Below are 24,993 nucleotides of genomic sequence, written 5' to 3' on the forward strand. Positions count from 1 at the left end.
GATAGAATTAGGGATGGGGGGTGCCTGGGTGGCCCAGTTGGTTAAGCATCTGACTCTTGATTTCAGCTCAGGTCATGAGCTCACAGTTCTTGAGTTCAAGCCCCACATTGGGCTCTGCTGACAGCTCAGAGCCTGGAACCTGCTTGGGACTCTCTCTCTCCCTCTCTCTATGTCCCTCCCCTGCTCATGTGCACTGTCTCTCTCTAAATAAGTAAACTTCAAAAATTTTAAAAGTGCAGTGGGGTTGAAAGAGTGAGTGAAAGCTCACTGAGGCAGGAAGCAAGTCTGCAAACCCTCCTCCCCTCCAGAGTCCCTGCCTCAGAGTCTCGTGCAGAGAGGGGCTCCATACAGTTTGTCAAACAGAACTCATTCCCCCGGCAGCTGGCGAGAGGCCTGGACCAGATGACCCAGAAGGTCCTTGCTTGCCTGGAGTTTCTACGATTCTATGAGTGGGAAGAAAAACCCTGAAGTGAACCCAGCACCAATTACGGCTGGGCTAGATTCTTGGCAAACATGAGAGGGACTCTGGTGGTGGTTTGAGTGCCATTTAGATCACAGTTGGCCTGTGCCCACGTCCTGACAGTGTTCATGCTTATGGGTAGGATTTCGTGGCCTGTGGAAAAAGCCGCTAAGGAAGTTGGACCTAAGGATGCTCTTCAGGTGTACCTGCCTCTCCGCATTCATTCATTCATTCATCCATCCTTCAGATGGAGGGCTGTCCCTCAGCAAGACACTGCTGTAAGTCTCAAAGAGAGTAACTTGGGCCTTAACCTGGAAGGATACCAGAAAACAGAAAAAGTACTTAATGGCCGCCCCGGCCCCCACATTCTCTGTAATTACCCAGTCATCCTCCCACCTAAATAATAATCTAAGTGCCCAAATCCAGCTCCAATGGCCAATGGGTTCTAGACATTCCTAGATGGAGGCACCCCAATGTCTTAAGTATGCTCCTGCCTCCCATGCAAATAAATGGCCAACAGGCAGCCCACACACCGCCCACAGGACTTAATTGGCCATGCTGACGATAACTTTCAGCTGGACCAATTCAGGAGCACATCTGACAATAACTATGATGAGACATTCTTACTCTCTAAGGATGAGAAAAGCAAGTCTCTGCGAGATGATACAACCTATCTTTCTAAGAAGGTAAAACCAGGAGTCTGTCTGGACAGCAAAGCCTTGGGCAAGCCGCCATTTCTCTGGGCCCCAGTTTCCTTGTTGAAAAGGCCAGGGCAGGGACGCCTCTGTCTACCGCTCCAGGTTGGCGTGAGAAATCCGGTGATGTCATGCTCTGACCAATGTGTGGTCGTATGAAAATGGAAGGAGGTGGATCGTAGTGTTAAAAACAATGATGCCTGTGTTCAAAGGGTTGCTTGTAATTATTTGTTTTCTTGATTTGAAGATGAAGCACTTCCCGAGAATGTCTGAAGAGGAAGAGTCGTTCCTCTTTGATAACGGCCATTTGAAAATAGTTTTCCACCAGGGACTGTTGTTATGAAATATGAATAGGAGTATGTGGAAGAACAATTAAATAATTTGTATTTTAGTGTTTATGAAGCACTTTCTTAAAATTTTTTTAATGCTTATTTTTGAGAGAGAGAGAGAGTGCAAGCGGCAGAGGGACAGAGAGAGAGGGAGACACAGAATCCAAAGCAGGCTCCAGGCACCAAGCTGTCAGCAGAGAGCCCTACGCTGGGCTTGAACTTGCAAACCTCAAGATCATGACCTGAGCCGAAGTCGGACACTTAACTGACTGAGCCACCTAGGTGCCCCACGAAGCACTTTCAAATCCATGGCCCATTGAGCCATTTCGTGGTGAAGACTACAGCTTTGGCATTTGGCAAACCTGTGATAGGTTCCTAAGTCCAGCACTTACTAGCTGTGTGAGTGGGCAAGGCACTTAACCTCTCCAAACCTCAGTTTCTTCATCTGTAAAAGGGGATGATTCTATTCAAAGAGTAGTTTAGAGTATTTAGTGTGGTGATGCATACAGAGCACCTCAAATAGCCTGGCACAAGGTAAGTGCTCAGTAATCCTAGCTAATATTATTTGCGTTGTTTGTAACGCCATCCTCATGATCTCGCTGATGAGGTCCATGGTATTATGTGCCCCATTCCTGAGAAGAGAAACATGTGACTCACAGACAGTCTTGCCTGGGGTGGCCTGGCTGGTGGGTAACAAAGCCAACCCAGGCTCTAGCTCCAGCCCGTGGTCCCTGACCTCACAGTTGCTGAATATTCGACTGGTTGATGCTGCTTCATATTCAAAGACCTTTGTTTGTGGTAATAAGAGCTCTTTGTTGGTGGCCAGAAGGAGTGGCCTCCAGCCAGGGCTCTGACCCTTTAGCCTCCAGGCACACTGCGCCCCCCCCCCCCCCACCGCACTCCCCACATTTGCTTTAGGAACTGCTGTTACTAATGGAAGTGTGTCATTTCCTCAGGGTGTGTTGGAGCAGGGAAATGCAAGGTTGAGTGAGATTCACAGGCTTGCACTTGGCAGCTGGCAGGGCTCCAGGTGCGTGTCTGTGTGTCATCTGCAGTGGGACAGCTGTTCCGTTGTGCCTGAACGTGCTTATCAGAGAGGCAAACATTACAGATCTGCACCGTCAGACTCCAACTCAGACAGCCCGGCCTTGGCTGGTCCCCCACTCCCCAGCACCCCCTCCTCATAATAGCTGTAAGTACACTTTATGGAGCCACTGTGTGCCAGGCGCTAAGTGTTTCTCCCTATGCGGTTGCCTTTAACGCGCATAAGCCGGCCCCTGTGGTGGGTCCCATCCTTAGCTCTGCAGCCCCCAGAGGGATCCTCTAAAATGTGGTCAGATCGGGACATGTTTCGCCTCTGAACCCTCAGTGGCTTCCTGTCTGCCACATCCAAGGGGCATTCCTGACCCATAGAGTCTCACTCGGTGTGGCCCCAGCCACCTCTCCGACCTCCACTTTTCCATGCTCCCTGTCCCAGTTACCTATTGTTGCTAACAGACTACTCCGAACGTGATGGCTTAGGCCATTTTATGGTTTCTGCTGATTCTGTGCATCAGGAAATCAGCAGGGCATGGAAGAGATGTTTTGCTCGGCCGCATGTCATGTCTGTTGGGTCTGGAGCGTCCAGTTAGTCCCTTCCTGCCCCTGGTGGTGCTAAAAGTGAGGGTGACCCAAGGGCTGGGGGCAGCTACAGCAGCTGCTGGGGTCAGAGCTGGGGTCTCTGGTTCTCACTGTCTGCTGGTTCCTCACTTCTCTTCCTTGGACACCCGGGGCTTCTTCCTCTCCACTTGCCAACTTTCTACACGACAGCCTCGGCGTCCCAAGAACACAAAAGCGGACGCCTCTAGGCCTTTCAAGGATTGGGGCTACAGATGGCAGAGAAACACTTCTGTTGCGACCTTTGGTTAAAGCAAGTCACAGATCCAGTTGATTCAAGGGGAGGGGACCGCAGAGGGGCTGGTGTGGTTCATCACAGGTCAGCAACTCCAGAACCTATCACTGCCTGTTCATTCACTCCTCTCCAGCCACACAGACCTCTGTGCCCTTCCTTAAGCATGCCGCACACACCCCAGCCTTGGGGCCTTTGCGTTTGCTGTTTCCCTCCCCTTGGATTCCCTTCCCCAAATATACACAGGGATCAGGTCCTCTATTCAACCTCGGCTTAAATGCTACTTTAGTACCAAGATCATACCCTACCTACCTTATCAGAAACAGTGCCTTCCTTCCACATGTCACCTGTCTCCTTACCCCCCTCTGGTTTTGTTTTTGTACTTTTCACCTCCTGGTGTATTTATCACCTACTTACTGTCTAATCTTCCCCTGTCCCCACCCCAGAATATAAGTGCCATGTGAGTAGGGCATTTGCTTTGTTTACCGCAGTGTTCCTAGCTCTAGATCTGACCCGTGGTAGCCACATTTGGTGAATGAATGAGTATTTGAGATGAGGAGAGTGAAGTTCAGAGAGGTTAAGTAACTTTCCCAAAGACACACACACTAATATTCGACAGAGCTAAGATTCAAATCCAGGGTTAATCCATGAAGCCTTAGAAGTTTCACTACCTGTAGGGGTAATTGCTGCTTAGGTAATTATGGCTGTTTCCTATTTCCTCTCCCTGTTTCCTGTCTCCACTCAAGGTGGTTTTCCCACAACTAAAATTGGATCAGGCATAAACCCATCTTGAAGGGGCATCCTCACCTTCCGCAGAAGGCCCTCCTTTCTTAGACTGCTGCACAAGGCACAGCAAAATTTGGCCTCCAGCTGTAGCCTGGTGTGGTAGAGCAAATAATAGATTTTTGAGTCAGGCAGACCTCATTCTGTTTCCAGCGCCCCCACTCATTAGGCTAAGCATGGGCAAATTAGGAATGTCATCCATCCACCCATCCATCCATCCATCCATCCATCCATCCATCCACCCACCCATCCATCCACCTAATGAGTCTTTATTGAATTCCTCTCTGAGTCAGGGACAGTGCTAGGTTCCAGGGTGCATTGGTGAAGACATCATCACCGCCCCAGCCTTCCGAGAACTTCTAGTCCACTGGAAGGGAAAGATGTGCTCACACAGTCACACAAATAAATTTATTTACAAATACTCTACTTATTTACTTATTGTGATAAGTACTGTAAAGGACTTAGTGTATGTGTAGGGGGGAATGGCACCTGTAATAGTGCAATGGGGCAGGGGCGGTTTCCCTGAGTAAGTGACGTTTGAGTGGGAGCTAATGGGATAAACAGATGTGGCAAGTTCATTCCAGGCAGAGGGAACAGCATATGCAAAGGTTCTGAGGAGGAGGGAGCAGGGCCCATCTTAGTGTCTGAAAGATCCTAAGAAATGTGTGGTCGGAGGGCAGAGAGCCTGAGGAACTGGAGACACAGATGGGAATCCAACCAGGCAGGGCTTTGAGGGGCCTGGGCATGGGGTTGGGGAACCCATCAGCTTTATTTTTTCATCTGTAAAATGGGAATGGCAACAGTACCTCCCTCAGTCTGAGTGAGCAGCTGTGGCCAGCTGGGTGACAGCAGGGTGTGGCGAATCTCAGCTGGGTTGATCATCCTCTGCTGCAATGGTCTCATCCTCCAGTGGGTTAGCATTGGGCTTGTTCACAAGGCAGCAGCTGGGAGCCAGAGAGCAGCAGAAGCCAGCGAGGCTTAGGAAGGGGCACAGCATCGCTTCTGCTGCATCCTGTTGGTCCGAGCAGATCACAAGGCCGACCCAGATCCATGAGTGCATGTGAAACTCTCCACACAGTGCCTGGTGCACAGGAAATGCTCTGTAAATGCGATTATTATTGTTGTTGCTATTGATGTTATCATCGTGCATTTGCATAGTGCTTTATGCTTTTCAAAGTTTTGTCCTATACATCATTATAGCCTACACTATGTGAAGAGAGTTGGGGCAAATGGTACCAGCCCCATTTGACAAATGTGGAAGAGTTCACATAACTGTCTCAGGTCACACATTTAGCTGGTGGCTGCAGCCAAACACTAGAACTCAGATATCATGTAACCTAACGCATATTTGCACACACATCTGCTGAAAGTGAACCCATTTGTGGATGATGTCGTCATCCCGAGCACCGTCCTGGTAAACAGAATAATTTAGATACAAATGTTTTAGGGGCGCCTGGGTGGTTCAGTCAGTTGGGCGTCCGACTTCAGCTCAGGTCATGATCTCACAGCCTGTGAGTTCGGGTTCCACGTCGGGCTCTGTGCTGACAGCTCGGAGTCTGGAGCCTGCTTCAGATTCTGTGTCTCCCTGTCTCTCTGCCCCTCCCCCACTCATGCTCTGTCTCACTCTGTCTCTCAAAAATAAATAAATGTTAAAAAATTTTTTTTTGAATACATTAAAAAAAAGATACAAATGTTTTTGTCTGTGGCACAGGCTAGTGACCATCTGCCAGGTTTGGGTATGGCCTCTGAGACTCAAGTTCTCCTATGCAAGTTTTGTGTTTTTGGCTCCCAGGCTCAGTGGGGTCACTGATGATTCTCTTTTTTCTTGCTCAGAGAACCTCTCGTTGGACTCCAGTTGCTTTTCCTCTCCACCTGTGAATTTCCTTCAAGAATTGCCAAGCTATCGGTCCATTGCACGCAAGAGGACGACCATTCCTACCCGAGAGAAGCAAAGTGGCACTTTGCTAAAGCCGACAGACTCTTACAGCTCCCAGTTGGAAGGAGGAATCACTGAAAACCTCAATAGCCAATCGATTCGGAAGTATGCACTGAACATCTCTGAGAAGCGGAGGCTAAGGTTTGTTCAGTAGCCATCTGGAAGGCATTTGATGTATGTTTTAGGCACGGGTGTGTTGTATGCATGGAATGCATTTCCTGAAGAGTTCATGTAATTAGAAATGTATTACTTAAGGTAATCCACACTGCAGTGACAAAGTTACCCGAACATGTAATAACTCAACATATTAGAAATTTCTTTCTTTCTTTTTTTTTTTTAATGTTTTATTTATTTTTGAGAGAGAGAGAGAGAGAGAGAGAGAGCACAAGAAGCAGGTCGGGGAGGGGTGCAGAGAACAGAGGATCAAAACAGGCTCTGTACTGACAGCACAGAGCCACATGCAGGGCTGGAACTCACAAATGGTGAGATCGTGACCTGAGCTGCTGACCTGATGTCAGACACTCAACCAGCTGAGTCACCCAGGTGCCTCTAGAAGTTTATTTCTTGTTCACATAAAAGTCCTGGGTTCAGATCAAGGGGGAACTTTGTAGTCATTCAGGGACCAAGGCTCCCTCCGTCTTGTAGCTCTGCAAACCCCCAAAGCCTCATCGTCTGTAGTTACTCCTCTCTGTTTCCCCTCCCCTCAGCTACTAATCTACTCTTTGTCTTTAGATTTGCCATTCTGGACATTTCATATAAATGGAATCTTACAACATGTGACCTTTTGTACCTGGCTTCTTTCACTTAGCATCATGTTTTCAAAGTTCATCCAAGTGGTGGTGTATATCAGTATGCAGTTCCCTTTTTTTTTGCCTTTAACAAGGAGTGGCTTTATTTATTTATTTTTTTCTGATTTGAATATTTTATTTTATTTTATTTTTTTAATGTATGAAATTTATTGTCAAATTGGTTTCCATACAACACCCAGTGCTCATCCCAAAAGATGCCCTCTTCAATACCCATCACCCACCCTCCCCTCCCTCCCACCCCCCATCAACCCTCAGTTTGTTCTCAGTTTTTAAGAGTCTCTTACGCTTTGGCTCTCTCCCTCTCTACCTTTTTTTTTTCTTCTTCCCCTCCCCCATAGACTTCTGTTAAGTTTCTCAGGATCCACATAAGAGTGAAAACATATGGTATCTGTCTTTGTATGACATATTTCACTTAACATAACACTCTCCAGTTCCATCCACGTTGCTACAAAGGGCCATATTTCATTCTTTCTCATTGCCACATAGTATTCCATTGTGTATATAAACCACAATTTCTTTTTCCATTTGTCAGTTGATGGACATTTAGGCTCTTTCCATAATTTGGCTGTTGTTGACAGGGCTGCTGTAAACATTGGGGTACAAGTGCCCCTATGCATCAGCACTCCTGTATCCCTTGGGTAAATTCCTAGCAGTGCTATTCCTGGGTCATAGGGTAGGTCTATTTTTAATTTTTTGAGGAACCTCCACACTGTTTTCCAGAGCGGCTGCACCAGTTTGCATTCCCACCAACAGTACAAGAGGGTTCCCGTTTCTCCCCATCCTCTCCAGCATCTATAGTCTCCTGATTTGTTGATTTTAGCCACTCTGACTGGCGTGAGGTGGTATCTGAGTGTGGTTTTGATTTGTATTTCCCTGATGAGGAGCGATGTTGAGCATCTTTTCATGTGCCTGTTGGCCATCTGGAGGTCTTCTTTAGAGAAGTGTCTATTCATGTTTCCTGCCCATTTCTTCACTGGATTATTTGTTTTCCCTTTTTTTTTTTTTTTTTTTTTTTTGTAAGTTTACTTATTTATCTTGAGAGAGAGAGGGAGAGTGTGCATGTGTGCTCATGAGCCTAGGAGAGGGGCAGAGAAAGAGGGAGAGAAAGAGAATCCCAAGTGGATTCTGCACTGTCATGCAGGGCTTAATCTCATGAACTGTGAGATCATGACCTGATCTGAAATCAAGAGGCAGATGCTAAGCTGATTGAGCCACCTAGGCACCGCCCCCCTTTTTAAAAAAATTTTTTAATGTTTATTTATTTTGAGAGAGGGAGAGATAGAGCACAAGCAGGGGAGGGGCAGAGATACGGGGGGGGGGGGGGAGAGAATCAGAGAGAGAGAGAGAGAGAGAGAGAGAGAGAGAGAGAGAGAGAGAGAGAATCCTAAGCAGTCCCCACAGTCAGTGCAGAGCCAGATGTAGGGTTCAAACTCAAGAACCAAAAGGTCATGACCTGTGCTGAAACCAAGAGTCAAATGCTTAACCAACCGAGCCACCCTGGTGCTCCAATATGCCATTCCTTTTTATGGTTGAATGATATTTCATTGTATGGATGTGCCTCATTTTGTTTGTCCATTCATCCATTGGTGGACATTGGGTTGTTTCTGCCTTTCAGTTCTTGTGAATAGTGCTGCTATGAAAATTTATGTACAAGTTTTTGTTTGAGACCCTGTTGTCAGTTCTTTTTGGGGGTATCTACCTGGGGGTAGAATTGCTGGGTCATATCAGAATTCTGTGTTTAACATTTTGAGGAATATCCAGACTGTTTTCCTTAGCGGCTGCAGCATTTTACACTTCCACCAGCAGTGTATGAGGGAGGGCTCCAGGTTTTCCACATCCTGTTGGCTGGGATTTTATTTGATGCTGAGGCTTGATGACCTTGTCATGATCATTGTCATGACTTTTATTTATTTATTTATTTTGAGAGAGAGAGCGAGTAGGCACATGGGGAGGGGCAGAGAGACAGAGGGAGGGAGGGAATCCCAAGCAGGCTCCATGCCTTCAGCACTGAACCTCAGGCAGTGCTCAATCCCACGAACTGTGGGATCATGACCTGAGCCGAAATGAAGAATCGGACGCTTAACTGACTGAGCCACCCAGGCACCCCTGTCATGACTGTTTTTTAACGCAGGAACATTCAGGAGACCCAGATGAAGTATTTATCTGAATGGGACCAGTGGAAACGGTATAGCAGCAAGTCTTGGAAGAGGTTCATAGGGAAGGCTCGCGAGATGACGACCCACCTGGAGCTGTGGCGGGACGACATTCGCAGCATAGAAGGTACCACGCCCCACACTCTGCGCACGGGCTCCGCGCTCCTTGGCAGGAGTCTCCCGTGCCCGGCGGAAAGTACAGCTTCGTTTTCTCTAACCTCTAGATGAAATTTAGCACTTCTTTCCATGATGGATGGGAGTAACAGCCCCAGTTAGGATTAGCAGAACTGTGTCTTTGTCAGCAGGAAAATCAGATATTTTCCTATCCCTTCCGGCTGTAATTGTCTTGGAACACCATTTATACTCATCACTACTTTGAAATTGTAGCAGTTAACCTGCAGGATCTGCCACTAGGTCTTGTTATTTAATGTGCTAATGAAGATGCTCCTATATTATTGTAGCACACGTTTGGTTTTTCATATTATAACCGGTTTTTTTTTTTTTTCAACGTTTATTTATTTTTGGGACAGAGAGAGACAGAGCATGAACGGGAGAGGGGCAGAGAGAGAGGGAGACTCAGAATCGGAAACAGGTTCCAGGCTCTGAGCCATCAGCCCAGAGCCTGACGCGGGGCTCGAACTCACGGACCGCGAGATCGTGACCTGGCTGAAGTCGGACGCTTAACCGACTGCGCCACCCAGGCGCCCCTATAACCGGTTTTTAATATTATAACCATAGGTCTATTTGTATTTGGGGCATTTAAAATATTATTCTGAAATAGGGTTCATTAGGCTTCACTGGACTGTCAAAGGTGCCCGTGGCCCTGAAAATACCAAGGATCCGTCCTTCCCCATATTGGGGGGAATTGGGCTGCAGGATTCCAACAGTCAGCTCTGGTTGCTCTAATCAGATACTATAGACAGGGTGGCCTCAACGACAGAAATTTATTTTTTTATAGTCTGGAGACTGGAAGTTCAAGACCAGGCTGCCTTCTCGCTGTGTCTTTACATGACCTCATCTTTGTGTGCTCTTGGGAAAAGAGGAGAGAGGGGGGTGGTGAGAGAGCTTCAGTTCTGACGCCTCTTCTCGTAACGTCACCAATCCCATCATGGGGCCCCACTCTTATAACTTCATCTAAACCTAAACACCTCCCAAAGACTCCACCTCGAAATACCATCAGATTAGGGCTTAGGGATTCAGCATATGAATTTCAGGGAGGGAGGAGACACAATTCATTCCATAGCAAGTATACAAAAAATTGCAAGTTGTGCCACAATATAAGATTAGGAAGAAACATTTCAACATTTGGGTGACATAGCAGGGCCAGGGAGAAAATACCTCTTAGGGTTACGTAGCCATAAAGCAAAAACAATTTACAAACAACTCCTCAAATCTGCTAAAGTGGGAATTTTGTAAAGTTTGTAGTGAATGTGGCAGGATGAATGGAAGAAATGCGGTCAATATTACTATTTTAAGACCTATAAAATACTCTTGGTAATTTATTCAATAAAATGCTTTTTAAAATTGTTCTATTGGGAGAATATAAACACAATCACAAGGGACTTCATAGGCTCACTTAAAACTTAACCATCTGGGGGGTGCCTGGGTGGCTCAGTGGGTTAAGCATCTGACTGCAGCTCAGGTCATTATCTCATGGTTCGTGTGTTCAAGACCCACATCGGGCTGGCTCTGTGCTGATAGAAATTCTGTGTCTCCCTCCCTCTCTGCCCCTCCCCTGCTCTCTCTCTCTCTCTCTCTTTTCCCCTCCTCCCCCCTTCAAAAATAAATAGACATTAAAAACAAACAAACTTAACCATTTAGCCGTACTTTTTTTGCGATCTAAGCACATCATGTTTGGAGCAAAATAATAAAAGCTGACCCCAGTTGAGCCTTTATTATCCAGTAGGTGTTGTGTTAAAGATTTCACTCATAACTAGCTGAGTTAATCCTCACAAGAACTTTTCATATAGGTATTTATCATTCGCATGGCTCTGATGGGTTAAAATACTTGGCCAGGTTCACTCAGCTAGGATGAGGCAGCCCCAGGATTTGAAGGGTTTGATCCTGGCAGTCAAGCTTCCATGCCCAGCTTCCTTTCTGGTTTAGTGATGGCCTTTCTGGAGGTTTTCATTCAGAAAGGGGCTTGTGAGAATTCAGAAACGGGTTCATACAGTCATGGTCAGTTACAAAAGCACCTATTGCAATTCACGGGGGAAAGGGTAGCCTTTTTAGTAAGTGGTGCTGAGTCAATTAGATATTCATATAAGAAAAGATACTGAGTCCTACCACACACCATTGTCAAATAGCTAATTCAAGATGGAGTGTAGATTTACAAGTGAAAGAAGGAGAGCCTTAAAGCCAACAGCAGATACACAAAATGTTTCTTCCTCCCTCCCCCACCAAGTCCCTCAGCTTTCTGGCTGATTGGATGTATCGCGGGTAGTAGGTGTGGGTCGATGCTCCTGGTTGGTGATGTCTGGATTTCTTTTTTCCAGGGAAGTTTGGCACTGGGATTCAGTCCTATTTCTCCTTCTTGCGGTTTCTGGTGTTGCTGAACTTGGTGATCTTTCTGATTATCTTTATGCTGGTTTTGCTCCCCGTCTTGCTCACCAAATACAACATCACCAACAGCACCTTTGTGCTCATTCCGTCCAAAGACACGGGTGAGTCTGAGGCCTGGTTTGCTGTGAGAATGTTCTTGTCACTGTGTGCGTATCTACCACTTGGGAGGAGCACTGTGGGCTAGGAAAGTGGAATATTTAGCAAGCATGATATAACCTACTCCAATAACTTTATTTCGAGACTTTTATCTCTGATAATGGTGACACTCAGTTCCCACCAGTTATGTGCCAGACATTATAGCAAGTGCCGGACATGTATTTCTTTACTGAATGCTCAACAGGAAGTCACATCTTTTGGGCATTCTGTTTATTCTAATGTGGAGGGTTTCTGTCATCCACAGACATTTATCGATTCCCTTCTTGATTCCTAGCTCTGTGCTAGGGGCCAGAAGTAGGGTGAGCTGAGTCAGTGCCAACTTATGTTAGAATTATAAAATGGGAGAACTGGAAATTAGCCTTGGAGGAACTGGTGCAACAACTTTTTTTTTTTAGTAGCATTCACACCCATTGTGGAGCCCAATGCAGGGCTTTAAGTCCCCACCATGAGTTCCAGACCTGAGCTGAGATCAAGAGTCAGATGCTTAACTGACCATTAACTTTCTTCTTTTAACAAAGGGGAACTGAGGTTCAGAGAAGGGTTCAGAGATTCAGGGTTCAGAGGTTCAGAGATTGGGTTATTTTCCTCAATTTGTCACTCCCCTATAATTGTGACTTTGTAGGGCATCCCACTGTGGCAGAGAATACTTTCTGCCCTGTTGGTATTCCAGTTGGCCATGTGACTTGTTTTGTCCAGAGGAATATTAGCTTGAAATGGTTTATGTGGTTGACGTGTCTATGAGAAGAGTCCTGGGGAGGGCCCATTGCCTCAGCCTGGGCCCCAGAATGAAGTGATATGGTGTAGACTTGAGCCCAGCTGGAAGACTGGAGTCCGTCCTAGCTCAGCCTAAATCAGCTACATGAACTCAAACTGTAGCTCCATGAATGAGAAAATATATATTTAGTATGTTTAGTAACTGAGGCTTTGAAGTTATTTGTTACATAGCAAAGGTAACTGATACAGAAAAAGTGAATTAGCTGTTCAAGGATAAGGTAGTTTCACTAAAATTAGTATTCAGATAATCTCTTGATCATTTGTACATATGTAAATATAGGTTGTTTTAATGAAGCTGCATGTTTATTTACACACCTGGAAAGATCTTTTAAAATTGGATGTGCTTACAATGGAATAACAATACATCAATCACATATTCCAAAACACGTGCAAACATGAACCCTAAAGCACAAAATACCAATATAAACAAAACACATGCTATAAGTAGACCCACATACATGTACAGAAACATGTACAGAAAAAGACACACATCCACAGATGTGTAGGAAGAATAGCGAGAGGGGAAAATGCTGCTGTACTTGGTGTATTGAGGTTTGGACTGCAGACAGAAAACCACAAGTTCATAAACACATCCACACATAATTATATGTGACATGTCTAAATATATATACATATGCATGCATATGTACACAAATTATGATAGACAAATTGTAGAGACTGTGAAACTATTTCCACTGACGTTCTTGTTTTTGTTTTTTCACAGATGTTCAATGCACAGTGTATCCAATAAGTAGTTCTGGACTCATTTACTTTTATAGTTATATCATAGACTTGCTCTCTGGCACTGTAAGTATTTCACATAATTCTGTATTTGGACCCTCGATATACTGCAAATAGGTTAATTTAAAATTTTTAAAAATGTTTATTTTTGAGAGAGAGACAGAGACAGAGTATGTGCAGGGGGGAAGCAGAGAGAGAAGGAGACACAGAATCGGAAGCAGGGTCCAGGCTCTGAGCTGTCGGCACAGAGCCCAGTGTGAGGCTCAAACCCACGAACCGTGAGATCATGACCTGAGCCGAAGTCAGACACGTAACTGACTGAGCCCCCGAGGTGTCCCAAAAAATAGGTTAACTTAAAGATCAGTTTCCTGAGTATCTGTGGTGAGCCAAACACAAGAGTTGACCACCATCGGCAAGGATAATGTTCACCCACCTGCTGCTAGATTATACAGGAAATGGGCTTTGTCACTTTCAGCCTTTGGCCTTTCCTTAGTCCCTGCCACCTTTGTATTGACCTATAGCAGAATACTGAGCTCTCCCACAGAAAGAAGTTTCAGTGAAAATAAACCCAAAGAGAATTTATTTAATTTCTCAGACATTGTAATACCTTACATTTTGGGGTCTTCAGCCACCCGGATGAAAGCCTGGACTCTTCCTCCCAGAAATTACACACAAAGACCTGAGTCACACACACACGTTTGTACACATCCATACACATTCCCTGAAATCCGGAGTTGATTAATCCCAGGTTAACCCCCTGCTCTAAAGTGGAACTAATCTCCTCCTTGCTATAGTAGTTCCAAAGGGTTTTTATCTTCTTTCTTCTAAAAAAAAAAAAAAAATGATTTTTTTGTGCGCTTCCATTTGTTTATCCCACTTTTTCCAGGAAATGAGATTGCAGCTATGGAAAATGGCCATCTCTGCCTTCTAGACCAGTTTTTCTCAACCTCAGCACGACTGATGTTTGAGAGCCATACTTCTTTGTTGTGGGGGCCGTCCTGTGCCCTGTAGGAAGTACAGCGGTGTCCCTGGCCTCTACCTACTGGACGCCCGTAGCAGCCACAGTTGTGACAATCAAAAATGTCTCCGGACATTGCCAGATGTTTCCTGGGGGACAAAATTGCCTCTGGTTAGGAACCACTCCTTTAGAGGGGTGCCTGGCTGGTTCAAAATAGAGCCTGTGACTCTTGATCTCACGGTTGTGAGTTCTAGCCCCATGTGGGGCATGGAGCCTACTTAAAAAAAAAAAAAGAACCACTCCTTTAGATGTTTAAAAAATACAAACATATAGGGGCCCCTGGGTGGCTCAGTCGGTTAAGCGTCCGACTTCGGCTCAGGTCATGATCTCACGGTTTGTGAGTTCGAGCCCTGCGTCGGGCTCTGTGCTGCCAGCTCAGAGCCTGGAGCCTGCTTCGGATTCTGTGTTTCCCTCTCTCTCTCCCCTCTGCCGCGTGCACTCTGCCTCTCGCATTATCTCAAAAATAAATAAACATTTAAAAAAAATAAAAAATACGGGGGCGCCTGGGTGGCGCAGTCGGTTAAGCGTCCGACTTCAGCCAGGTCACGATCTCGCGGTCCGTGAGTTCGAGCCCCGCGTCAGGCTCTGGGCTGATGGCTCGGAGCCTGGAGCCTGTTTCCGATTCTGTGTCTCCCTCTCTCTCTGCCCCTCCCCCGTTCATGCTCTGTCTCTCACTGTCCCAAAAATAAATAAAAAACGTTGAAAAAAAAAAAAAAATAAATAAATAAAAAATACAAATATATAAAAAGTCTTTCTGAAAGTTACTAGTTTTCATTTTATTTATTTATTTTTATTTTATTTTTTAAATAGACTCCATGCCCAGCATGGAACCCAGCCCAGGGCTTGAAATCACGACCGTGAGATCAACACTCAGGTCTGATCAAGAGTCAGACACTTAACCATCTAAGCCACCCAGGTGCCCCTGAAAGTTACTTCTGCTTTACCGAATGTGCAAAGCTTTGAATTTGTCCATTGCATTTGATTTCGAAAAAGTGGTTTTTACATCTCTGAGCTTATGTTTTTCTCACAGCAATTGAGAGGAATTATCAGACACATGTTAAAATGTCCCTATGCAAAAGAAGAAACAGAAGCTGTATAAAATATGCAAGGGGGAAAGAAATTCAGTGAGTAACTCAAGGTCGCTAATGATAGCAAAGTGGGACCAAATTCCCAGAACTGCTGTTAGGCCCCTTTCTGTAAATTACATTCCACAAGAAAAGTTTCTTTTTATAGATCTCCACACACCATAACCTTTTTCCTTATAGGAGAAATTATAGGAGGCTTAGATGCACTTGATCATAAATGTTTAGCATACCATGATAAAAGGAGAGATGGCCAGAGAGGTTAAACAATGGCTTGTCTTTGCTGAAAACAGTTGAGCTCATGATCAAATCAGATAAATCTTTTTCCAGGCCCACTGGATCTTGGCCCTATAATGTTACATTATTTTGAAGGGGAGATACTGATGACAGACAGCCCTGATACCGACCTGGGCCAATGAAAACAGGTTTCGTGTAGTTGGGCAAGTTTTTGTAGCCTGTGTACCCAGCCTTCAGAAGAATTAAAGATAGAATCTTCTGTTTCTACGTTTTTATTTCTAATAAAAATTGACTTAAAGGAAGCCATGATCTCGTGGTTCGTGAGTTCAAGCCCTGTATCAGACTAGAAGCAGAGCCTGCTTGGGATTCTCTCTCTCTGCCCTTCACTCGCTCTCAAAATAAATAAATACATGTAAACATGTATTTAAATACTCAATATAACAATATATGGTTATCATAAAAAATACAAAATTTATAGAGTAAAAAGTGAAAGTACCTCTCCCCAGAGGCCACCTAACCTTTAACACTGGTTCATAGCCTTCTTGACCTTTCTCGTGACCTTCTGGTTCACAGCTTTTTTGACTTTACTCCTAACCTTACTTTATATGGTCTTACTTCATATTTTATAATACGGATTTTTCATGGTCCAGACAGCCTTCTATTGCTTCCATATTCCTCCTTTATAAATGATACTATACTGAACATCTATGTACCTTGTATACTATTCCTGCTTTCTGTATATATTCCCTTTCCACTCTCCTACAGTTTTCCTGCTGTCAAAGGAGAAGAGTGAGGTGTTTGGTTATTCCCACCCTGAGTAGTCTGGGGGCTTTTCTACGCTATATTTTTACATAGGGCACCTTTGGGGTTTTTGTTTTGTTTTGGTTTGGTTTGGTTTTGGTCTTGTTTGGTTTTGGTGAGAGCTTTATTGAGATATAGTTCATGTATCATATAGTCCATTTAAAGTGCACAATTCCATGGTTTTTTTGTGTGCCATCATTGCCAATCTTAGAACACTTTCATCACCTCAAAAAGAAATGTTGTGCCCTTCAAGTATCACCTACCAATCCTAACCAGCCCTGAGCAACCATTAATCTACCTTTGTGTACAAAATGCTCATTCCTGACATTTCATATACATGGAATCATACAATAGGTGGTTGTTTTTGTTTTTGTTTTTTGTTTTTTTTTTGTCTCTGGCTTCTTTCATTTAGAGTGTTTTTAAAGGTTCACCCATGTTGTGGCATTTCTCAGTCTTGTTCCATTGGAACAAGATTCCAGTTGTGTAGATTCCATTAATAAGATTCCATTGTGTAGATACACCACATTTTGTTTATCCATTCACAGTGGACAGTTGGATTGTTTACAACTAGCGATTCCACACCTATACCTAGGAGTGAAATCACTGGGTCAAATGGTAACCCTGTGTTTAACTTGTTGAGGAACTGCCAGACTTTTCCAAAGCAGCTGCACCATTTTCCATTCTCACCTGTAATGTTTGAGGATTCTGATGTCTCCACATTCTTATCAACACTTGCTATTTACTGACTTTTTGATTATAGCCACCCCAGTTTGTGTGAAAGTGGAACCTCTTTGTGATCTTGATTTGCATTTCCCTAATGACTAATGGTGTTGAGCATCTTTTCATGTGCTTATTGACCATTGTGTATCTTCTTTGAATAAATGTGTATTTGGATCCTCCTTCCATTTTTAATTGGATTCTGTCTTTTTATTGTTGAGCTATAAGAGTTCTTTTTTTTTCTTTTAAGATTTTCTTTTTAAGTAATCTCTACACCTAACGTGGAACTCGAACTCACAACCCTGAGATCAAGAGTCTCATGCTTTATCAACTAACCAGCCGGGATCCCCAGGGATTCTTTATATATTCTAGATATAAGGTCCTTATCAGACACATGGTTTACAAGTATTTGCTTTTATTCTCTGGATTGTGTTTTCACTTTCTTGATAGTATCCTTTGAAGCATAAAAGTTTTTAATTTTGATGAAGTCCAATTTATTTTTTCTTTTATTGCTTGTGCTTTTGGTGTCATACTTAAGAATTCGTGGACAAATTCAAGGTCATGGAGACTTTAGTCCTCTATTTTCCTGTAAGAGTTTTCTAGTTTGGGCTCTTGCATTTAAGTTTTTGATCCATAAGTTAATTTTTATATATAGGGTAATGTAGGGGTTCAACTTCTTTTTCTTTTCTTTCTTTTGCATCTGCTACCCAGCTGTCTTAGTACCATTTCTTGAAAAAACCATTCTTTCCCTTTATCAAAAATCAATTCATCATAGATGTATTTGCCTCAATTCTATTCCATTCATCTATGTCTATTTTTATATTACTACCACAATGTATTGATGAGTGTTGTTTTATAGTAAGTGAAATTGGGATGTGTGAGTCTTCCAACTTTATTATTCTTTTTCAAGATTGTTTTGGCTATTCTGGGCCCCTTACAATTCAATGTGAATTTTAGGATTAGCTGGTAAATTACTGCAAAGAAGCCACCAGGGATTCTGATACAGATGTGCTGAATCTGTAGATCACTTTGGAGATTGCCATTATTCTCCTGATCCATGAACATGGGATGTTTTCCACTTATTTAGATGTTTAATTTTTCTTAACAATGTTTGATAGTGTTAAGAATGTAAGAAAGAAAGAAAGAAAGAAAGAAGAAAGAAAGAAAGAAAAGGAGGGGGGTGCCTGAGTGCCTCAGTCAGTTAAGCGTCCAACTTTGGCTCAGGTCATGATCTCACGACTCATGGGTTCGAGCCCCATGTTGGGCTCTGTGCTGACAGCTCAGAGCCTGGATCCTGCTTTGGATTCTGTGTCTGTCTCTCTCCATCCCTCCCACACTCATGTTCTGCTTTCTCTCTCTCTCTCTCTCTCAAAAATAAACATTAAAAAAAAAAAAAGACTGTGCGATTTACACTTCATGTTTTAAATCTATACCTAAGTATGTTATTCTTTTTGCACATGGAATTGTTTTCTTAATTTCATTCTTGGATCATACATCTCTGTATTTTTAATGCTCGGGTTTTATCCGTGCTTTGTTCCCCAAACACTAACCAAACATGCCTTATGATTCTGGCATTGTTCTGGTGTCTGGGAATTCAGGGATGAACAATGACACTGGAATGTGAGTTTCTTGAGGCAGAGACTGGTCTCCTGTTCCCTGAAGTGAATTCACCAGTCTGACCTCATGCCCTTGGTTTTGTTTCAGGGTTTTTTGGAGGAGACCTGCCTCTTTTATGGACATTACACCATTGATGGGGTGAAATTTCAGAACTTCACCTATGATCTGCCCCTGGCTTATTTGTTAAGCACAATTGCCTACCTGGCCCTGAGTCTTCTTTGGATAGTGAAAAGGTAAAATTTATCTCTTCATTGTGTTCTTTTTGCATTACCTTTGATGGCTGGGGTTTATTGGAGGTCTGTGGACTCTTGGAGCCATTGCCCAAAGGATGAGCAGAGGCCAGGAGTAGGATTTGGGAAGAAAGGTCCATGAGTCTTTTGCAGGCTGGGGAGGCCTGGAGGAAATGGAAGCAAAATTTGGGAGCTGGAGCAGAAGCCTGGGGTGCTTCAGTCAGTCATAATTACACACATTGGCCAGCACCATAATGTAACCTTACCTTGGATCTGGTGTGGATGCTAATCAGGTCTCTACTGGGTTGCAAGTGTTAGAGACCCTACTCTGATTAACTGCGGTAAAGGGGAACTGAGGGGCTCAGAGAACCAAGGTAGGGAGGAAGCTCCAAATTATAGGAAGGGTAAAGATATAGGTATGTCTTTTAAACAACCAAAAGCAAGGGCTCCTTCCTCTCTGATTCTCCTGGTGGCAGCTTCCTTACATAGACTCTCAGTCACAGGTTCAGAAATCCTTTTGAAGAGACTCATTGATTCTGCTTCATTCAGGTATCCAAACCCGACCCTTCAAGTAAGGTCAGCAGGTCAAGGTCATAGGAGAACGTCTCATTTTCCATGGTAGACCAATGGTTCAGTGGGAGATGCCAATTCCCAAGACATGAATAGCAAGGAATATTAATTACTTTAATTACTAACAAACGACTGTCCTAAAAAGTACCAACAGCCAAACAATAGGAGTTGTATATCTTTCTTACATGAAGTTCTGAATAGAGACACAGGTTACTGTGGTAGACTCCTTCTCAGTCATTCTGGGATTCAAGTTTACCAAACTTCAGCCATTTTCAGCATTGGCTAAAAAGGCAGGAAGGGAAAACAAATGTGGAGGAGTATCACATGGGAGGTGTTTATAGGCTAGGCCTGGAAGTGATGCACATCGTTCACATTCCATTAGTTATAGACCAAAGATAACTGTGGGGGAGGCTGGGAGATGTCCCTGGCTGGCAGCTGTTTTCTAGCACTAATATAATACTATAGGAGAACCGCAAGTTTTTAATGGACAGCTTGCTCGCTCTGCCCCAACGATGTTGGTCGGCAGGCAAGGTTATGGGTGGACACCTCTCTTACCCGCTTCACTGTCTACATGAGAGCATAGGTGCTATAAGCCATGGGGCTCTGAAGCTCCTTATCACAGGCATAGAAGGGACCAGGATGTTGAGGACTGAGTTGCCCTCCACAGAGACTAGGATTTATCACCACAGAAAAAGCCCCAGAGACTAGCTGGGCACTCATATCTTGTGTTGGCATCTATGAGATGAAAATTAAGTGCTGTGTGTCCATCGCCCACTCAAATGGGCAGCATACTGATGCAAAAAAGCAGTGGCTCGTTTTGAGAGCAGAGAGATGCATGGTAGAGAAATGTTAGTTGATTGGGGTCTGGCTTTGCTACTCTATGATTATGGCAGGAACAGATCCAAGTTTTATGGGCCTGCGGTTTAGACAGTTTGGAGGGGCCCTCTTTAAGATGAAGAATACAAAAAGGTCTTGTGTAAAGTCTGAAAAAATAAACACAACAGGGCCATATGAACACATTGCTGGAGGCTCTCCCAGGACCTTGGAAGGAGTCCTAGAGAAGATTTAAGCTTTATTAGCCGAATAGTGACTCCACCTTCAGACCTTGCCCAAGCTCCTCACCTCAGGGCTCTGATTGCTTCCTGAGGAAGACTGGAGGGAGGCCTGGGTGTGATGTCATGGGGAAAGTCTATCCCAGGAGGAGGAAGTGCTATTAACAGCAAAGAGCCTGGACTTCGGGGTCCAGAGACCAAGGTTCAAACACCCCTTCACCTCTGTGAGCCTCATTTTCTTCCCCTGTGAAATGGAAGATTAACTGAAACAAGGCAGGTAAAGGACTTAGTACTGGCACCTTCCAGACATTTATTGAATTAAAATTACCATCGTTGTCACCGTCAAATTAGCCCCAGTTCTTGCCCTCACTCTCTGGATCTAGGGAAATAATTTTTCCCATCTCTGTATCTCTGCTATCTCATCTGTAAAATGTAGTTTTGGTCTAAATCATAGGGTTTCAACTGGGATAGGACCTCAGAATCCCCATGGAGCTTGCTAAAATAACGTATTTCTGGACCCCACGTGGGATCTCCTGAATTAGGAATCTCAGAGTGTGAGGCCTCCTGGGCGTCTGCATTTTGGAAGAGCACCCCAGGTGGTTCTGATATACAATTTTTGCTGTGACCTTTTGGCAGAATGACTGATAACTGTAATTTCCTTATACTTCAGCTGTCTTTACAACTCACTAGCAAATCCTAAAAATATCCTGTTGTCTCTACACAGTCTGTGGCATTCGATGTTTTCGTATCATCAAAGGCTGGGGTGTATTTTTTCCAGGAAGGCATTTGAATGAATTAAAATTGTGAAATGTGCCACCGAGTGGCATCTGACCTAAATAGGTGCTCACTAAATATTTGGCTATTTTACCATTTAAGTCATTTATACATTGATTTATCCATCAATTATATTTGGTCATATTATGGTCCAGGCATTCCAGATATAAAAATGGCCAGATAGCCAGGGTACTTGCCCTCAAGGAATTTAAAATTTAGTCAGGTTGGGGTGCCTGTGTGGCTCAGTCAGTTAAGCGTCCGACTTTGGCTCAGGTCATGATCTCGCGGTTTGTGAGTTCAAGCTCCAGATTGGGCTGTCTGCTCTCAGCACAGAGCCCGCTTCAGATCCTGTCTCCCTCTCTCTCTGCCCCTCCCCTGCTCATGCTGTCTCTCTCAAAAAATAAGTAAACATTAAAAATTTTTTTAATTGAGTCAGGTTAAGGGGCTGCAAGATGATTGCAGATTAGGTTCATTGCCTTGAAGAAAATAGACTAATTTGAAGTGGGGGTCACAACTTTAGATGGGGCAGTGAGGAATCTTTGCAAGGGATATTTGAGCTGAAACCTGAATGATGCAAAAGGAGCAGCCTTGGGAAGAGGCAGGAGAAGAACTGTCCCAAGAGTGGGTAGAGGGTCCTGTAAGTACAAAGGCCCTGGGGCCGGAGAAATTTGTGTGTTTATAGAAAGGAAACAAAGCCATGGTAGTTACAGCAGAATGGCCGTATGGGAGGTAGGATGGCACAGTGCAGGATCTCGAGGCTGTGTTAAAGAGTTTAGATTTATTCCAGCTGTGAGAAAAGCCACTGGGCAGATGACATAATTGTCAACAAGCTACCTGTTTAACTGCCACTCATATTTAGAATGGTCCAGAACGTGTCCATGTCAAAATGAGTGGAAAATGCAGCCATGCATTTTTTTTTAAATTGTAAACAAAGGCAATCGGTGGGCCTGTATGCTGTTCTTAAAAGAAGGGGAATCATGTCTTGGGCTCAGGTCAGTGGAAGGGTTCAAAATCAACCTGATCCGGAGCGAGGAGCACTTTCAGAGTTACTGCAACAAGATCTTTGCTGGCTGGGACTTCTGCATCACCAACCGTAGCATGGCGGACCTGAAGCACAGCAGCCTGCGGTATGAGCTCCGGGTGAGTGCTGCTGGCTTTTCCCTCAGCGGGTTCCTTGCCAGCAAAGTTGCACCTTGGAAAGCGGGGATTGTAGCTTGCAGAGCAGCTGGGTCGGGGCCAGGCTGTCTTCAGTACTCAGCAGGTTTCCCCAGTGTTGGTTTCAAGAGCTTTCCACGGAGGGTGCCACTGGGTGGTTCAGTCGGGTAAGTGTTCGACTTCAGCTCAGGTCATAATTTCATAGTGTGTGAGTTCAAGCCCCACATAGGACTCTGCATTGGTGGTGCAGAGCCTGCTTGGGATTCTCTCTGTCTCTCTCTCTGTCTCTCTGCCCCTTCCCCACTTGTGCTCTGTCTCAAAATTAATAAATAAACTTAAAAAAAAAAAAAGAGCTTTCCACAGAGATCCCCTTACCCTACTCATGGAGCTGATGGACTGGGGATTGGAGGAGATGTGGGGACATGATGGTGGGTGGGAGGGGAGAGTATCTTCCCTCCTTCCCCACCACCTCATGCTGTTATTTTTCCACCTGTTGAGAATCTGTCATGCATCACTTATACCAGGAGAAGCAACTAAGGGGGGAGGCCACAACGATAAGGTGGAGTGGAGAATACAAAAAAGTACAAACGAATTTCCAGATTCATAAGGGGAGAAAGAGGAACAAATAGTATCTTGACCAAACCTACCAAAAAAAAGAGGAGGGGACAATTATATCAAAACCATAATAAAGTAAGATGGAAGGAATCAAATTAAATGTATTATCTGTTTAAAGGAATGGCACAGGGTACCTGGCTGGCTCAGTCAAGTAAGCGTCCAACTTCGGCTCAGGTCGTGATCTTGCAGTTCATGAGTTCAGCCCCACATTAAGCTTGTTGCTGTCAGTCTGTCAGCACAGAGCCTGCCTTGGATCCTTTGCCCTCCTCTCTTTCTGCCCCTCCCCCACTCACGCTCCCTCCCTCCCTCCCTCTCCCTCTCTCTCTGTCTTTCAAAAAATAAATAAAACATTAAAAAAAATTTAAAGGAATGGCACATACTGCATGTAAGTAATGTCATGAATAGGTTATGCTTCCGTTTTCACATTTATTGTGGAGTCTAACTGTTGCCTTAAATAGGAGGCTCTACCTTGACTTAGGTCTTTAGTAGACACGAAGACTAGTTGAGCTTGGTCTGGGAAGATACCTGGGGGGAGATGAATGCTTAAGGAAGGTCTTATAGATGGCTGGATAGGGCACGACGGTGAATCACATGTTCAACCCCTGAATATCGCTTCACCTAGTGCTCACAGATGAGTTTTCTTTGGCCCTCAGGCAGATCTGGAGGAAGAAAGAATACGGCAGAAGATAGCAGAGAGGACCTCGGAAGAAACAATACGGATTTACTCTTTGAGACTGTTTTTGAACTGCATTGTTCTGGCTGTTTTAGCTGCATGCTTTTATGCAATTTATAGAGCAACGATATTCTCACAAGAGCACATGAAAAAAGTGAGTACTCTGTGAAAGTCAGTTTAACTTTTGCTTTGGCTGGACATTTTGTAGGCCAAGTGCATTGTCTGAAGTGGATATAAATTTGGCTGATATGACAGAGAACTGGAAAATCAGAGGTGACCAATTTCCACTTTGATTTTGTTTTATTTATTTATGTATTGTTTTAAAAGTAGGCTTCACTCCCAGTGGGGAGCCCATCGTGGCGCTTGAACTCACAACCCTGAAATCAAGACCTGAGCCGAGATCAAAAGTTGGACACTAAACTGACTGAGCCGCCCAGGAGCCCACAATTTCCACTTTTAATAAAAATACAAAAGCATCCAAAAAGAGTGTTTGGAATTCCTCCTGGAATCCACAGGATTCAAAATTCAGGCTTGCCTGCCTAGATTTAATCGCCAACTCCACTACTTACTAGCTGGGGCCCCACTTTACCTAAAATAGCAGTTGTTTTAGGGGCGCCTGGATGACTCAGTCGGTTAAGCGTCCGACTTTGGCTCAGATCATGATGTCGCGGTCTGTGAGTTCGAGCCCCGCTTTGGGCTCTGTGCTCACAGCTCAGAGCCTGGAGCCTGCTTCGTTCGGATTCTGTGTCTCCTTCTCTCTCTGCCTCTCCCCCACGTGTACTCTGTCTCTCTCTCTCAAAAATAAATAAAACATTTAAAAAAGTTTAATAGCAGTGGTTTAAAAAAGCCAAGTTCGGGGGCGCCTGGGTGGCGCATTCGGTTAAGCGTCCGACTTCAGCCAGGTCATGATCTCGCGGTCCGTGAGTTCGAGCCCCGCGTCAGGCTCTGGGCTGATGGCTCGGAGCCTGGAGCCTGTTTCCGATTCTGTGTCTCCCTCTCTGTCTGCCCCTCCCCCGTTCATGCTGTGTCTCTCTCTGTCCCAAAATAAATAAAAAACGTTGAAAAAAAAATTAAAAAAAATAAAATAAAAAAGCCAAGTTCGTCTGGTGGCTCTACTTCATGAAATCAATCATCGGGGTCCCAGGTTCATTCCTGTTGTGACCCTG

General features: G+C 44.4%; 1 protein-coding gene across 3 annotated transcripts in view; it reads left to right on the forward strand.

The window, feature by feature from the left end:
• TMC7 (transmembrane channel like 7) overlaps positions 1 to 24,993 on the forward strand; it is a 54,625-nt gene that overhangs the window by 9,885 nt on the left and 19,747 nt on the right. For all 3 annotated transcript variants that reach the window (XM_086692952.1, XM_086692951.1, XM_086692950.1), the window contains exons 2-8: positions 5,989 to 6,232; positions 9,032 to 9,180; positions 11,549 to 11,716; positions 13,270 to 13,352; positions 18,846 to 18,991; positions 22,377 to 22,524; positions 23,808 to 23,981. In XM_086692952.1, the coding sequence (XP_086549078.1) occupies positions 5,989 to 6,232; positions 9,032 to 9,180; positions 11,549 to 11,716; positions 13,270 to 13,352; positions 18,846 to 18,991; positions 22,377 to 22,524; positions 23,808 to 23,981 (1,112 nt within the window). The remainder of the gene's footprint in view (positions 1 to 5,988; positions 6,233 to 9,031; positions 9,181 to 11,548; positions 11,717 to 13,269; positions 13,353 to 18,845; positions 18,992 to 22,376; positions 22,525 to 23,807; positions 23,982 to 24,993) is intronic.

This window comes from Puma concolor, chromosome E3 (genome assembly GCF_028749965.1).
Source record: "Puma concolor isolate L17-30 chromosome E3, mPumCon1.1.hap2, whole genome shotgun sequence".
Lineage (NCBI taxonomy): Eukaryota > Metazoa > Chordata > Mammalia > Carnivora > Felidae > Puma > Puma concolor.